General features: G+C 37.9%; 1 protein-coding gene across 1 annotated transcript in view; it reads left to right on the top strand.

The window, feature by feature from the left end:
* The window catches only part of PALMD (palmdelphin), a 55,605-nt gene extending 42,398 nt beyond the window's left edge, over nt 1-13,207 (top strand). The window contains exons 4-8 of the mRNA XM_060026138.1: nt 5,353-5,467; nt 5,605-5,638; nt 5,759-5,872; nt 7,531-8,625; nt 12,855-13,207. Of these exons, the coding sequence (XP_059882121.1) occupies nt 5,353-5,467; nt 5,605-5,638; nt 5,759-5,872; nt 7,531-8,625; nt 12,855-12,898 (1,402 nt within the window). The 3' untranslated portion in view covers nt 12,899-13,207. The remainder of the gene's footprint in view (nt 1-5,352; nt 5,468-5,604; nt 5,639-5,758; nt 5,873-7,530; nt 8,626-12,854) is intronic.
* The last annotated feature ends 3,620 nt before the right edge of the window (nt 13,208-16,827 follow it).

Here is a 16,827-nt window from a genome sequence, read left to right on the forward strand (position 1 = left end):
GATCAAAGTTAGAGAGTTATCCCCCAGCGACCTACCCGAAGCTTTCCAAGTAAAAAAAAAATTAGTTTTACATATGCATGTATATACATATAAATTTATATTTTTATATGTAAAACTAAAATTTTATATATGCACACACAAAAATACAGACATACATATATACATATATGTGTATACACGAATGTACCCATACACACATACAGATATATAGATATATATTTCCCCAGTTCTTCACTTATACTTGCTAAATTTTCTCTCCACCCGAAACCTTTAGAAAAGGATTGGATATGAGGCCCTAATTTAAGCCCTGCATTTTGTTTGGTTTTGTTTTCTTTTGGGCTGCACCACACGGCTTGTGGGATCTTAGTTCCCCAATCAGGTATTGAACCTGGGCCCTCAGCAGTGAGAGCACGGAGTCTTAACCACTGGACTGCCAGGGAATTCCCTGCATTTTTGGAGCTTCAAATCAGGGTTAAGTATACTCTCAATTATGAATGGTCACTGAGCCAGGAAATAAATATATATTTATATATAGAGAGAGAGCAATTTGAAAATCAAGTGAACCCAAATGATAATTTTAAATAAAAATAGGATGATCAAATTCTATTCAAAAAATAATAAGTTTGGATTCTATATTACAGCTAAATGGAAGAGAGAAATAATGAGGAAAAAGTAAAAATATACCAGAGGTAGATATTTCAAAATCTCTTGTAAAGCATGTATCAAGCACCTATACTACACCAGGCACTGTATTAGGTGCCCAGCGTTTCTCCACTTCAGCACTATTGACAGTTTGAACCAGATAAGTGTTTGTTGTGGGGGACTGTGCCGTGCATTTAGGATGTTTAGCAGCATCCCCAGCCTCTACCCACTAGATGCCAGTATCACTTCTCAAGCTTTGACAACCAAAAATGTGTCCAGACATTGCCGAATGACCTCAGAGAGGAGACTGCCATCAGTTGAGACCCACTGTACTAACGATACAAAGATAGCACCTGCCTACCAGTTGTAATTTTTGTTTTATGTTCCTTAAGAATCCTCATTCCTCAAAAACTTGTTACATCATCTGGTGTAGAGGTTGTGAGGACTCTTCTTCTACAGCTGGGCTACCACAGTGCCTGCCCCTCCGAGTTCTGGTCTTTTGAGAGGGTAGGCTAGAGAGAAGCCGGTTCCTTATCTTCAATTACTATTTCCTAGGTCTCCCATTACTTCCACTGACATTCTAATCTTTTAGAAAGTTTTGTCAGAACAAAAAACATCTAAAGTTTTTCTCTTAATAATATTTATGTTATCCACAAATAATATACAGAAGTATCAAATCAACATATAAAAATAGCACATTGGGGGCTTCCCTGGTGGCGCAGTGGTTGGGAGTCCGCCTGCCAATGCAGGGGACGCGGGTTCGTGCCCCGGTCCGGGAAGATCCCACATGCCGCGGAGCGGCTGGGCCCGTGAGCCATGGCCACTGAGCCTGAGCGTGCGGAATGGGAGAGGCCACAACAGTGAGAGGCCCGCGTACCGAGAAAAAAAAAAAAAAAAAAAAAATAGCACATTGAAGTGAGAATTTTAAGAAATGCTCTATGCCAGTAAGCATCTCCTGGCAGAATTTTGCAATTCTAAGTAATTAGCACCAAGATACTTCCTTATTAACCTATTTAATGGAGAGTTGGTTGTAATTGTTATAAAGAAGAGAAGGGGGTGCGTGTTTGTTTCTATTTTGTTTTCACAAACATATCATGATGTGTCATTCGAGGACAACCTCATATTAATTCAGCTTTCACTGAGGACTTGAAAACCTTCAAAAACATTCATTAGCAGATACTCTGACGAGGTTAGCAGGCTTTCAACCTCATATTCTTACAATATTAGTCTAAAGATATTCATGAGAACTACATGACATTTCGTTATGCATGGGCCTCTCTACAGAGGAAAACAACTACCAATACCAGCGCATTTCATACTTCCCTGAGATGTAATTGCCCAGGCAGATCAAAAGCTCTATCTCTGTGCCCCAGGAATAGAAAAGGGCAGAGACAGGAGGAAACTAGCATTTGCCAAGTGCTCGCTATTTCTTTTATTTTATTCCTTATTAAACCCTACGAAGTAGATAACATTGCCCAGACCTCTAAATGCTTAATTGCCCCAGGATTCAGTCCTTGGAATCCCTAACTTTCTAGGAAATCTTATCCACCCCTATGGCTATAAATACCAACTCCCAACTTTATATCTTCAAACCCAGACTTCACTGAGCTCCCAACTTTTATATCTGTCCTCTCCATATCACCATTTGACTGTCTCACATTTAACACTTCCCCACCAAGCTCCTTCCTTCTCCTTTGCAGGTTAGTTTGGTCAATTGCATTCACATTTTTTCAATTATTCAGATTACAAACATTGGAATCACCTTTGACATCTCTCTTTCTCTCACTTCTCACATGTAATCTATCAACATAGCCCGGCAGCTCTTCCTTTGAAATATTTCCAGCATCCAATCACTTCTCACTCTTCTACCAGCAAGGACCCTGGATTAAGCCATCTTCGTCTGAATTATTTCAACAACTGAAACCTCCATGTTTGCCCCCCTCCAGTCTATTTTCAACACCGCAGCCAATGTAATTGTTTAAATTTCATGTCTTGGCATGTTTCTCATCTGCTCAGAATTCCCAAAGGCTCCCCAAAGGCCTTACCATGCCGAAGGCCCCCCATGATCTGGCGGCTACCCCCTCTCTGACTTTATTTCTCGCCACTCAGCTCCTTATTCCCTTGCCTCTCATTTCAAGTTTTCAAATTACTCTTCCCTCTCTATGAAGCACACTCCCACGACACCCTTGTGTGTCCCTCCTTCACTTCCTTCAATCTCTACTCAAATGACACTTTGTCAGAAAGACTCCCCATCACCACACTCTGTAAAATAGAGCCCCCTCCCCAGGCACTCTCCGTCTCCCTTATTCTTCCGTTTATAGTCCTTATGCTACTTTTTTCATGGAAACATTTTTCTTCATAAATAAATGTATATATGTGTGCATATACACATATTTGTTTATTATGTATATATATTTGCATATATGTGTGTTTATAAGTATATATATGAGATGTGTATATGTATATATACGTATATGTATATATATATAAAGTCCAGGGCTAGATTTGATCCTGGGTCATACACACACAACATTTACAGGAGTTGGCAAATCTAGCCCTGGCCTACTTTTTATATAGCCATGAGCTAGAAATTGTTTTTATATTATTAAAAGGTTATAAAATGGAAAATACGAAAGATGAATATGCAACAGAAACCAAACGTGGCCTGCAAAGCCTAAAGTATTTACTATTTGCCGACCCCTGTGTTAGTGTGTTGTCCACTAGAATGTAAACTCCTTGAGGACAGGAACTCTGTTTTGTTCACTGTTATAACCCAGCAAATAGGATAGTGCCTGGTATAAAGTAGATGCTAAACAAACATTTTGAATGAATGAATGAAGACAATGAGACTTAGCAAGGTCTGGTGACTTGTCTAGGGTCACCCAGGAACTTGACAGATGAACCAGAATTCAAACCCAGGTCCGCCTGGTTCCACAGCTGGATCCTGAGGTCCCAGAACTTTATACAGCAATGACTTGAAACTTCTTGTTTTCTACCCAAAAGCCCCTTATTAGACTGTCTCTAACATGCTGTCAGGTAAAGGACCCTGCAGAACAGGACATGGAATAGACATGGTGTATTGCAGAAAACCTTTGATAATTATACCATAATAACATTTACATCTGATATCAATTATATGTAATGTGCTTTCAAATACATCACTGCTTCTTAGCTTCACCATGTTTCTGTATAAAGTAAGGCAGGTGCTATATTCTCATTGTACATGTTACAAAACTGAGTTCCAGGCCAGTTAAAAGAATTGGCTCTCACAAGTCGTGAGTAGCAGAAACAGAATAATCCAGATACATCACTTTCAGTATAGAAGTTTCTACTGTACCAACCAACATATATCCCCACAACTCTACTGATGGGCAAATGTCCTCCATGGATGTGGAGGGAATTTAATAGAATGGCATCACATCTCAGTAACTTCTGAGAAACCAGAGGTACTGCATTTTACTTGGAGTTCTATGATATGCAAGAAAACCTCCTTAGCTATAAACAGCCAACTACCAACAGCTAGGGGCAGGAGGAAAGTCAGAATTTTGAAACGAAACCAATAAGTAGGAGAATGATCTGCTTGGACTTGTATTGGTGTGACAGTGGCACAGGAATTTTGAGCTGCCAGATGCATGACCATCTTAAAGAAGGAAGTCAAAATAACTGACAATTATCTTAGCTGACAGTAATACCCACAGCTGTCATCTCCTGAACTAGCGCGCTTTATCGAAGCAGCCATCTTTTGAGGCAGCTTATTTGAGAGCTAGGAGTATTTGGCTGAGAAACTACGTGCGTTTCATGGCTGCCCAGGGCCAGCTTTACTAACTTTGTGAATGCTAGTGGTTGTGTGTTTTTATCCAGGATAGAGGTCACGATGCCACACCCTGGAATTAACTTGAATCAGACATGTAGCTCTAAACTAGTCTAGATACCAGCTCAGAAAGCAACAATCTAATTTCAAATGTCTGTTTCTGTCCCTACGAGTTCCCTTATACTTTGTCAGGCCATGTGATAACATTTTTTTTTCTAGGAAACGTAGTCTCCATAAACAGCAGCAGCTGAGGCCACTGTACTAGATTTTGTCCATTTCTCACCTCTTCACTCTACTCTCTATAATATGGTACAACTTTTAGAGAACTGTGAAATTAAAATGAAGTGTCATTCTCAATGTTAGGATATGCAGGGTTTTTAAGTGTTAAATATCTATGATTTTAAATCAAATTTAATAATTATAATGTTACAAAGTGTTGCTTGGCTAGAAAATAAAATTATAATGTTTTCTCCAAACAATTTATATGAAAACTTGTGTAAGAAAAATTAACAATCTGAAGGATAATGACAGATGGACCATTCCTTTTGGTCCAACTTTAAACTTAAGTCTCTTTGTAAAACAAATCTCTGTTTCATGTGGAAGTAACATTAGTAGTCGCAATGAAGAAAATGGGACCAAGGGTCAAATATTTTACCTAAGAATCCCCTTTGTCAAAAATAAAAAATAAAAAAACTTTAATTGAAAATTGTTGAGCCAAATTCAGGTATTGGGTATCTTCTATGTACTTAATGTGATGTTTGGTGTGATGCTACGTTCTTAGAAGGTATCTGGATACTTACATTTAATATTCCAAGTAAAGTTTGTGTATGGGGAATATATATTTGAGAGCTCTGTATTTGTACTGTCTTAAGTAATATAAAGTATATCTTTTTGTTCAGACTTGAGAAAGAGATCCAAGATCTTGAAAAAGCCGAACTGCAAATCTCAACCAATGAAGTGGCAATTTTAAAGAAACTAAAATCAGTTGAGAGGACAACAGAAGACATAATACGGGTAGGCATTAGCTAATTTAAAAACTGAATCCCTCCCAAAGTGATTCCACAAATAGTATATAATTCTTCAAAGTATATCCATATTTAGAATTTATTTTTTAAACTGTATTAATCATGGAGAATTCTTTTTTCTTATAGTCTGTGAAGGTGGAAAAGGAAGAAACATCAGGAGGTATGTTTTTGAGCAACCTATGCTATGTCTAACTGAGATATTTTTTGACAAGTCCACTGAATTTTTCCCTTTATTGTAAATATATTCTAAATATATTTTAAATTAATATTGATTTTACAGAGTCAATTGAAGACATCTATGCTAATATCCCTGACCTTCCAAAATCCTACATACCTTCCAGATTAAGGAAGGAAAGAAATGAAGGAATAGAAGATGATGAACAAAATAGAAAAGGTATACAAAAAATCTGTCTTCAATGGTAGGTTCTCAAATTCAGATTTTACAACATCAAATATTAGCAACTTGCTGTGACATTCTATCCTTCCAGGTTAAGCAATGGTCCATTTTACAAAGTTCCATGAGGTATGTGAGTCACTTACAAAAGTAGGGATAATGGGGTTACAATATTTATTCCACGCATTTCATTCCCCTGCAAACTAGGTAAGAACAGGGAAGATAAAGGCCTGAAGGAAACAAGAAGCTCTTAAAGCAAAGCTCCCCTGCTCAAAAATATCTCTCCCAACATAGTCCATGTAGTAGACACTAGAATAAAATGAAATGAAATGAATGAAGTGAAAATATTCCCCTTGAGAAGTCTCGGCATTACTTACCCCCATGTGGGAATGATTTGCATGACACTAATACTTCAAAGCCCCAGGGAAAATGAAGGCTTGTATTGGAGCAGAGAGGGAACCTTTGAATTTTAGAGGGAAAAGAGAAGCTACACTCTACCTGCAGGAAGTAGTCATTCATTCATTCATTCAACAAATATTCAGTGAACCCCCTACTCTATGCCAAGCTCAGTTCTCACACTAAGAATACAGTAATGAATAAAACAAAAAATCTCTGCCCTCATAGAGCTGACATTCTAAGGGAGAAAATAGATTAAAAATTAGGTAAACAAATAAAATATATTAGGAAGTGAAAATGTTAAAGAGAAGAAGAAAACAGAGAAGGGGGATAGGGCAAGTGTGGGTGAAGGTGTTGCAGTTTTATTTGGGTAGCCAGGGAAGGCCAAGAACCACTGGGCTACGGAGGAGAGATGACATGCAAGATGCATTCACAGAGGAAGGCGGGAGCACACAGTAAAGCAGGCAGTACAACGTTGTAATTTTGCCCAGGATCCCATTAGCTTTACTCTGCCAGTTAAAATCACAGCCCTCAGGATCTTGCCAGGGACATGAAGCAGATTTCAACTTCCCCAAAATCAACCAGTTCTCCCCAGTTCAGTTGTTTTAGTATAGCTGATAGTGCTCTATTTTTAGCCCTTCTTAAAAATGGGAGTGAAAATGAAAAGAAACATAAGGCAAAATGAGAAGCATGTGATTCTAGCCTACTCCCTCCCTCTTCTATACCAGTTCTACATTTAACAACCTCCCAGTTGGGAAAATTTTAGAACACTCCTCTCTAATTTCAACAGGCTGCTGGCCTGTGCAGCAAGGCTGTAACAATAAAATATACAGTGCTTGGCCTTTTATCTACAGTAATGCACAGAGCGATATATTCTTCCTCACTAAAAAAAAGATCTGATCCCTGAGCAATGTAAAGAATGTGAATCTGTTGTGTTGGATTTATTCATTAGAAAGGGGATATCTTTTGGTTCCCCAGTGAAAATCCTTACCGTTAGGAACCATCAGTTTCTTTTCTCCAATCAGCTTCTCTTCTTCAATCCTTTCCATTTTTTCAGTAATTTCATACATCCTTACACAAAAACCCATGTCATTAAACTATTAGTCATTATAGAATTAATGAATAAAATCAGAAATTTTATAAAGACATCTCATAAAAGAACACAAAGGCGATACTTAATATAAAAATAAACACTGTGAAAGCTAGCTAGTTAACAAGAGAAAAAGTTAACTAAATCAGGGATCAAATTTGTCTCTCGACAGCTTTGTATGCCATGGAAATCAAAGTTGAAAAAGACTTGAAAACCGGAGAAAGTACAGTCCTGTCTTCAATACCTCTCCCATCAGATGACTTTAAAGGTACAGGGATAAAAGTTTATGACGATGGGCAAAAGTCAGTATATGCAGTAAGCTCTAATCACAGTGCAGCATACAACGGCACCGACGGCCTGGCACCAGTTGAAGTAGAGGAACTTTTAAGACAAGCTTCAGAGAGAAATTCTAAATCCCCAACAGAGTATCATGAGCCTGTATATGCCAATCCATTTTGCAGACCTACAACGCCACAGAGAGAGAAGGTAACTCCTGGACCAAACTTTCAAGAAAGGATAAAGATTAAAGCTAACGGACTGGGTAATGATGTGAATAGATCCACACACAACACGGACAATGGACTTTCAGAGGAGAGCGGCAACAGCTTCAATCACATCAGTCCCGTTCGGCCAATACCTCAACCCCGATCGATGCTTCAACAAGCAGAGGAGACACCCCACACCCAGCAAAAGAGGCTGATGACTCCTTGGGAAGAATCCAATGTAATGCAGGACAGGTATGCTCCCTCTCCAAAGGCGGGACTGAGTCCCAGCGAAGCACTAGTTGGGAAGTCAGAACGCCAGGGTTCTTCACCTACTTGCCAGGAGGATGAGGAAGACATTAGATATAATATTGTTCATTCCCTGCCTTCTGACATGGATGAGAAAGAACCCGTGACAATGATTTTCATGGGTTATCAGCAGGCAGAAGACAATGAGGAAGAAAAGAAGCTTCTGACGGGATATGACGGGGTCATCCATGCTGAGCTGGTTGTGATTGATGAGGAGGAGGCGGGTGAAGGAGAAGCTGAGAAACTATCCTACCATCCCATAGCCCCCTACAGTCAGGTTTTCCAGCCTGCCAAACCAACACCACTTCCAAGAAAGAGATCAGAAGTTAATCCCCATGAAAACAGAAACCATAAATCTCCCCACAAAAATTCCATATCCTTGAAAGAGCAAGAAGAAAGCTTAGGCAGCCCTGTCCACCATCCTCCACTCGACGTTCAGATAGCAGGAGATGGGACTGAGGATCCCTCCCTAACAGGTAACAAAAACGACAAGGTTTGTCACTGCTGTCTAGTCCTGTGATAATCTTCTCTTTGTGTTGTTACCAAACCCTCGTGCTTTCAGCTTTTTTTTGACCACTTCATAAGCTAATACATGCTAAGATTTTTTTATTAATGCTGATATGAACTGTTATCATCATAAGCAAAGTGACTAAGTCACTTCAAAAGATAAAGAAAGTGAAACAAAAATTTGTTGCCTTATTTGGGTACTGCATTGATTGACCTTAGTAACTTGAAATTCATCTTCTGGCATGGTATGGGTGTAAATGTATTTGAATTACTATCATGTTGGATCAATATTAGATCGTTTCCCATGAGAATCGAAGCCAGCTCTTTTTTTGTGTCTCTCTGTGATTTAAACTTCCTGCATAAGTTAACAAATTGCCTTAATTTTGCACAAAAAAACAAGAAACAAATTTTACTTTCAATGTGATATTTTATTACTTTGTTATATCTTGTTTCTCTATACTTTTATAATTTTATTAACTTTATTTCCTTAATTTTTCTATATTTTAAAAAAGAATATCAGTTTATTCTACATTATCTATAACATTTAGTGTCACATAATCTTCCCTAACTTAGAAATTTCATTCTTTTATTTTCTAAACATTTGCATTCCACATATTCTCATTCTCTGTAAAGTTTTAGAGCTATCTAGCTTTTCTAGCATTGAATAGAAAATAACACTTTTTCTACAAAACTAATAGCTCATCAATTTTAGATTCTTTATTATCACTTGAATATTGTTTTCTACTTATTTGTAAACAATAAATAAGAATATGATAAAATTAATTATAATAGCTGATAAAATGAATTATAATAGCTAAAGACATAAATCAAATTACCCAGACATACGTACTAGATCTGTGAAAGGAACAGTAATTTTAAATGTTCTAATAGAAGAATTTTCATTAAAAAGCAATAACTATTGAGTCCCAGCTAATCCAGCAATCAAAAAACCTGATAATTCTACAAAACTGTTGGTAGTACCTGCACCGTTCAGGAAGGATTCTTCCTCTGCAACCAAGAAACCCAGTCTTAGGTTGCCAATAATACGATAAAATGGACCTCTTCCATTTTTTAAGTAGTTAAATTAAACATACCTATTGTAAATTTAATTATCTGAAGAATTTCTAAGCTCTTGGTAAGTGCGCACTTATATTATCTTCCTAAATCAGAGTTGAATGGTGTGTCCGCACAACGGAAACCTGATAAAACTAAAATCTCCCTTCTGTTACGAGAATGATCAAACTTTGCAGCTTAAATTCATTTTTTAAACAACAACACCAAAGACTTAGAAAAGAGGAGCATGCTGTTTATGGTCAAGAGCAGTGACATTACACACTATAAAACCTCCCATTTTTTAACTTGGATGTTAGCCAGCTCCTCCCGAACACCCTTATTCCTTCTCCCCTACCCATGTCAACACATATATCCCAGAGAAAAAGACAGGAAGTGACTAATGTTTCCAGACAACACTAATCATGCCACTGAACTAAAATAATGAAAACAGGAAGACCTTTTGCAGACAAAGTAACAATACAAATGTTGTACTATCAATCAAATCATCTTATAAACAGAATGCTCCAAATTCCTTGCCTTCTGTTATGACATCATTTTACATTCCCATTTTCCAATTCACCATGTGGATTACAGAACTGATATTTTTAATGGGTTTTTTAAAATAAGTATATCATATTGACATATGCCTTCAGGGTACATCCATATTCATAGAATATATAGCCACCTATGCATTTCAATTTCACAAGCACCAACTAGGTTGAGCTTCTCCCTCTAAACGCCTCCCCCCCAAAAAAATACATATTGATACTTGAAAATCCACCATTTCAGTCCATTCCTTTATTTATGGTATAGGTGCCCTACTATATATAAATATTCCTAGTAGGCACAATAGTTAATAAGTGTAAGTCTCTTTTCTCTTAGTGTAAATGCTGTTATCAAAGCCTGACCTAAGAGCAATTTTTAACTTGAAAAAGAACATGAAGAGGAAGAAAGATGGAAAAAGGTGGAGCCTGGAGACCCTAAAGATCAAATTTTTAAGCCAAAACTTTGAAAAGGATAAGACACAACAAGAAAATTTAGGCAAATTTATGTCTATTTATTTATGTATCAATAAATATAACAGGATCATGTTCAAAATATCTGGCTCAATGCCAAATGCATCTAACAAGTGGCCCCTGTAAGATTTTACTGGGACTCCCCTACTATCCCCACCAGCCAGACAGTTGACTCCCTTTGGTAATCCTCACCAACCTACTTTTGTACTCCTTTTAGCTCTGTTCTCCCTTCTTACAGATGTCAGTGGCATTTCAGGATGAAGAGGTAGGGAAACTCAGCTCCGGGGGATTCAAAAGCTATTGGTGGCAAAATTGCCAACCTGTGGCAACCATTAGAAGCCAAGGGACACCGAGAGTAAGGAGGCAAGCTCTCTTCCCTCAAGTTAATACCAGCCAAAACTGTGCCTCTGAATTGCTATGAGGAGAGGAGATATAGAACAGAGAAGAACAGAAAGGAGAAGTAAAAAGGAGAGCTGATGACTCAGATCTTTTAGCTGCTACACCAAGGGGCCTTCCCATTGCCAGAAGCTGTGTCCCCACACATCTACTTGGAACTCACACCATCTACTCACCGTAGGCCTAAAGAAAGGAAGAGCAGATTCTAACAATCTAGAATTCTTTTTTCCCCCTTAAGAAACGGGACAGTGAGTTACTGGATTACCCCACTCCTGAGGATGCAAACCTCCAGGATGTCCTTTAAGAACTTCACTGAAAATCCACAGCACACTGGCTATGCCTGATTTACTGAATCTAAGTTGAGGAGTAGCTGTAGGGAGGAGGATTTTGCCCCAGCCTTAAAAGAGACCTTCAAAAGTCCCTTAAGATGAACGTTTCCTCTGTTTTCATTTTTGGTATGGGCAAGATAGAAGTCCAAAAATCCCAAAGTAAAACCTATAAAGACTTGCCTTCTGCCTTCTGCCTTCTTGCTGTGGAAGCACAGTCCTGTCCTTCAGTTTCACCGTCCGACATCTCCCAGCAATTGACACCATCCTCCTGGCTACAGAGCAAAGGAAATTCTCTCAGCTGGTCCTGAATTCAAGGGAATATTCTTGATCCTGCCACTGGAAATAATCATTTCCCTTAAAATTCCAAGGGAAATAAAGCTCTTTGACTTCATTTAAATGAAAACATTTCATATATTAGAGTGAAAATAAAAATGACCATGGCCTTCTTACAATATTAGATCCCCAACCTTCTCGTATTTGTGAAAAAGAGCTTCTTAGAAATAGGGTCATTTCATTTGTTGATAGACAACTAATATATGGCTGTGAAATAAGAAAACATGATTTCCCTTTTTGATTTTTTTTAATTAAACAAAATTTTTCAAACAGTTAAATAGCTGGTTCTTGGGCCATATTACACATGGTTGTAATGATCAGTGCCTTGAAAGCATCTCTCAACTTTTGGAACGTGACTGAGACAGCTATACTCTGTTCTTAAATATTAATGGCATGATACCAGAACATCAGAGAAATGTTATGAATTTTAAATCTACATTTTTAAAATGGTTTCTACATCCAATATACCATTAGCAGTGAAATATTCTCAAAAAGATAAATTTGCCCTTTGAAAGCACATATAACATATCTTGACAAAGACATTTTATCATGACTTCAACTCCTAAATACTGGTTTGTATCGTTTCATTATTAAAAATTTTGTTCTTGCTATTCTATATCCAAGGATGAAGCCCTTTGGGATAACCAAGTTTGATGAGTTAAAAGATAACCCAACCATCATGAATTAGGGTTTATGTCAATGCCTTTTTTCTCTTTAGTAGTACATAGCTCAGAAATATGCACAAAACAGTCATTGACCCATAGCTGTTTACCTATGGCTAATAGTGATACTGTGCACTAATCCTGTATTTACTCAATTTATGCTGTGTTTGCTCTTTTAATTTTTATAGAAATAGGTTCCTTCTAGTTCTGAACCTGCTTCTTCCCTAAGTTAACCATAGCTTATTATTTCTACTATCTTTTTATGCTACTAAAACAATGCTCACATTGTTGGATAAAATCATCTGAGGTATGTTTCAAACTTTCCTGCAATCTATGTAATGGTCATTTAGAGTGAAAAGTAAACCTTTTTTTTCTATAACTCTCTCTCTATTTTTTCTTTATTTTGCAGCCTTAAGGATGAGAATGGCAAAGCTGGGGAAAAAAGTTATCTAAGAGGTGTACCATCTACGTAAACACCCTTTGAAGAAGAAACTAAGAAACATTTGCAAATTTCTCTTCCGGATATTTTGTTTCTTTTTCCTGAGCTACAAAAAATTATAATTATACCCATATTAAGCCATGTGAATAAGCAGTAGTCATTATTTGAAACAAATACCAAAAAAGCTGGGGAGAACAAATACTTACCTTTTCCAGTTACTTGACATGATTCAGTGGGGGGAAACCAACATATTTTTATTGTATTGATACCAAAGCATTTCTAATAAGAGCTTGTTAAATTTAAGAATAAAGTTATTTAAAATAGCCCGACTATATTTTATTAACTGACCTTGTAATTTTGCTGACACAAAGATTGAAAGATCATAGGAAGTCACTGCACCTCATCACAGAAATATTCATCTTCAACTCTGACAAGTAAACATGCCATCCCAAGTCAACAAGGCTCTAAGACAACTACATCCTCCTGCTAAGGACCAATTCAATTGAGACTTAAAACTCTTCGCATACATTTTAAAGGTGCATGCAATAATTATCCTCATATTTGGGGACTGGATTTGGATTATCTTGATAGCGTACATGACTTTACAGTTGATAACCAATATGTTCAGTTTTCTTGAAATATCATCTTTTCTTTCATTCAGTTCAATGTGAATTCCAGGGTACAATGACTGATTATGACCCAAGACTGTTGGATGGAGGACTTCCCAAATTCTCAACACAAATCTGATCTAATGTTTGACCAATTCTTGTAAACAAGTTAGAATCCTAATATTAAAACATTATAAGAAAGTGTACAACATTTTATTCCTAAGTATTCTTGCCAGGATATTAAATCATGATTTGAAGGAGAATACTCCCATACCAATTATTTCCTGCCTTACCTTGTTTACTGCCCTCCATCCAACACCCTCAAAATCCACTCAAATACATCTTCCCCTGGATCGTGCCAGTGCTAATTATCCAGGTCCTGACAAGTCTTTCAGTGAATGGTCTGTTTTCCCTTGGGAAAACACTGAATTGCCCTGGTGAGACCATGATGAAATTATCTTAGCTACTAGTGTGGAGGCAATGAGAAGTAAAACAAGCAGATCCTGATGAGGGCAAGCATTACCTGGAGAGCATCAGCCTCAGATGAGGTGTCTGCAAGGGGCAGTTGTTCTCTAGGAGGAAAGAGCTCCTCTGCTGGCCTGGAATGTTCCAGGAAATCTGGAAGGTCAAATTTCAGAAGCACTTTAATACAAACACCCCTATCCCAGGTCCAAGGGTCCCATTCCTTCCTTTTCATGCTTCTGACTTTAGCATAAGTGACTTGTCAAATCTGCACATTCTTTTGTAGCTCTGCCATCCTTGTGATTAAATCACTGGGTTTGGGTTTTGGTTTTTGTACACAAAAGTTTATTAGAACACTGCCTGGCACCTAGTAAGTGATCAATAAGCAAATGAATGAATAAGTGGTTCAGAAGGGGAAAGATGTAGTCTGCAAGGGGAGGCTGTGTAACACCAGTTGGGTTCAAGCAACATAAGCCTGAATCTGTCTGGCAGATCATGAGGCATGGACCAGGGCTTGTATGCAGAAGTGGCCCAGCATGGCCAGAAGGTGTGGGAAGTGGGAACTGGTCTTTTGCCTGGGGATAAAGCGGGCGCTGCTGCAGAACTGGCTGCCAGGTGGGCAGAATGGGGTCTGAGTGCAAAGCTGGAACCGGTCAGTCAGGGCTGCTGAGGTGAGTCTGGACCATCTACACACCAATCCACTGGCTCCTGTGCTCAGGGAAAAGGAAAGAAAGCTGGAAAACCGAAGTGAGGTGCCTTCTTGCTGCTATTGCCATGCAGCATCCCTCCAGTACCCTCTACTGGCAAAGGCTAACATTGCTTCAGCTGGCAAAGAAGAAATGTTTACATCACAAAGCAGGGCAAAGAAGGGTGGATTTGGAGATGAAGCATTAAATGATGAAGATAAAGATGAAGAATTAAACTGGCACTGTCCACTCATTTTTCTACCCAGCTTCCGTGTTTATCTTTCTACATACTGTTGACCATTCAAGCAACTAAAAAACAACTGTTTCCATCTAATAAGATGCAGCTATCCTTTAATAAAAAAGATCTCACCTTCTCACCCAAATGAGGAGACACACACTCCCGAGTTATGCTACCCACAGCTAACTATATTCAACATTAAAGAACAGTTTTAGATTAAGAGAAAAATCCAAAACATAATACAAAGTTCCCATATACTCCACACCCAGTTTCCCCTATTATTAACATCTTACATTAGTATGGTACATTTGTTATAATTAATGAACCAATAATGATACATTATTATTAATTAAGGTCTTATAGTTTATTCAGATTTCCTTAGTTTTTACCTAATGTCCTTTATTCAGTTCCAGGATCTCATACAGAAAACCACATTACTTTTAGTTGTCATGTCCTCTTAGGCTCCACTTGGCTGTGACTGCTTTTCAGACTTTCCTCGTTTTTGACAAGCTTGACAGTTTTGAAAATTATTGGCCAAGTATTGTGTAAGATGTCCCTCTATTGCAAATTGTCTGATGTTTCTTTCATGATTAGACTGAGGTCATAAGTTTGGGAAAGGAAGACAAAAGAGGTAAATTGCCATTTTCATCACATCATATCAAGGGTACATACTTTCAACATGAAAGTGCATACTGTTAATGTTGACCTTGATAACCTGGCTGATATAGTTTAGTCAGATTACTTCACTGTAAAATTATTCTTTTTTGCTGTATGCTTTGGCGGGAACTCACTATGCACAGCCCATACTTAAGGAGTAGGGAGTTAGGCACACTCTCCTTGAGGATAGAGTATCTACATCAATTATTTCAAATTCTTCTGCACAGGAGATTTGTCTATTCTCCCGCATTTGTTTATTTATTCAATCATTAATTTAAATCAGTGTAGACTCATGGGTGTTTACACTACACTTGAGTTATAATCCAACACAATTTGTTGCTCAAATAGCTCCAGCTCTGGCCACTGCAAGCTCTTTCAGTTTGTTCCTATGCACCTTTGACATACACCCATAAATGTTTTGAACATGAGATGACTTTCCATTTCATCAGATCTTCTTTAGTTTCTTTCAATAATGCGTTGTATTTTTCATTGTACAAGTCTTACATCTCCTTAAATTTATTCCTCTTTTATTCTATTTGATGGTTGTGAATGGAATTGTGGGTTTTTTTTAACATCTTTATTGGAGTATAATTGCTTTACAATGGTGTGTTAGTTTCTGCTTTATAACAAAGTGAATCAGTTATACATATACATATGTCCCCATATCTCTTCCATTTGCATCACCATCCCTCCTACCCTCCCTATCCCACCACTCCAGGCAGTCACAAAGCACCGAGCTGATCTCCCTGTGCTATGCGGCTGCTTCCCACTAGCTATCTACCTTACGTTTGGTAGTGTATATATGTCCATGCCTCTCTCTCGCTTTGTCACAGCTTACCCTTCCCCCTCCCCATATCCTCAAGTCCCTTCTCTAGTAGGTCTGTCTCTTTATTCCTGTCTTACCCCTAGGTTCTTCATGACATTTTTTTTTCTTAAATTCCATATATACGTGTTAGCATACGGTATTTGTCTTTCTCTTTCTGACTTACTTCACTCTGTATGACAGACTATAGGTCTATCCACTTCATTACAAATAGCTCAATTTCGTTTCTTTTTATGGCTGAGTAATATTCCATTGTATATATGTGCCACATCTTCTTTATCCATTCATCTGTCGATGGACACTTAGGTTGTTTCCATTTCTGGGCTATTGTAAATAGAGCTGCAATGAACATTTTGGTACATGACTCTTTTTGAATTATGGTTTTCCCAGGGTATATGCCCAGTAGTGGGATTGCTGGGTCATATGGTAGTTCTATTTGTAGTTTTTTAAGGAACCTGCATACTGTTCT

Source organism: Delphinus delphis, chromosome 1 (assembly GCF_949987515.2).
Source record: "Delphinus delphis chromosome 1, mDelDel1.2, whole genome shotgun sequence".
NCBI classification, from domain to species: domain Eukaryota; kingdom Metazoa; phylum Chordata; class Mammalia; order Artiodactyla; family Delphinidae; genus Delphinus; species Delphinus delphis.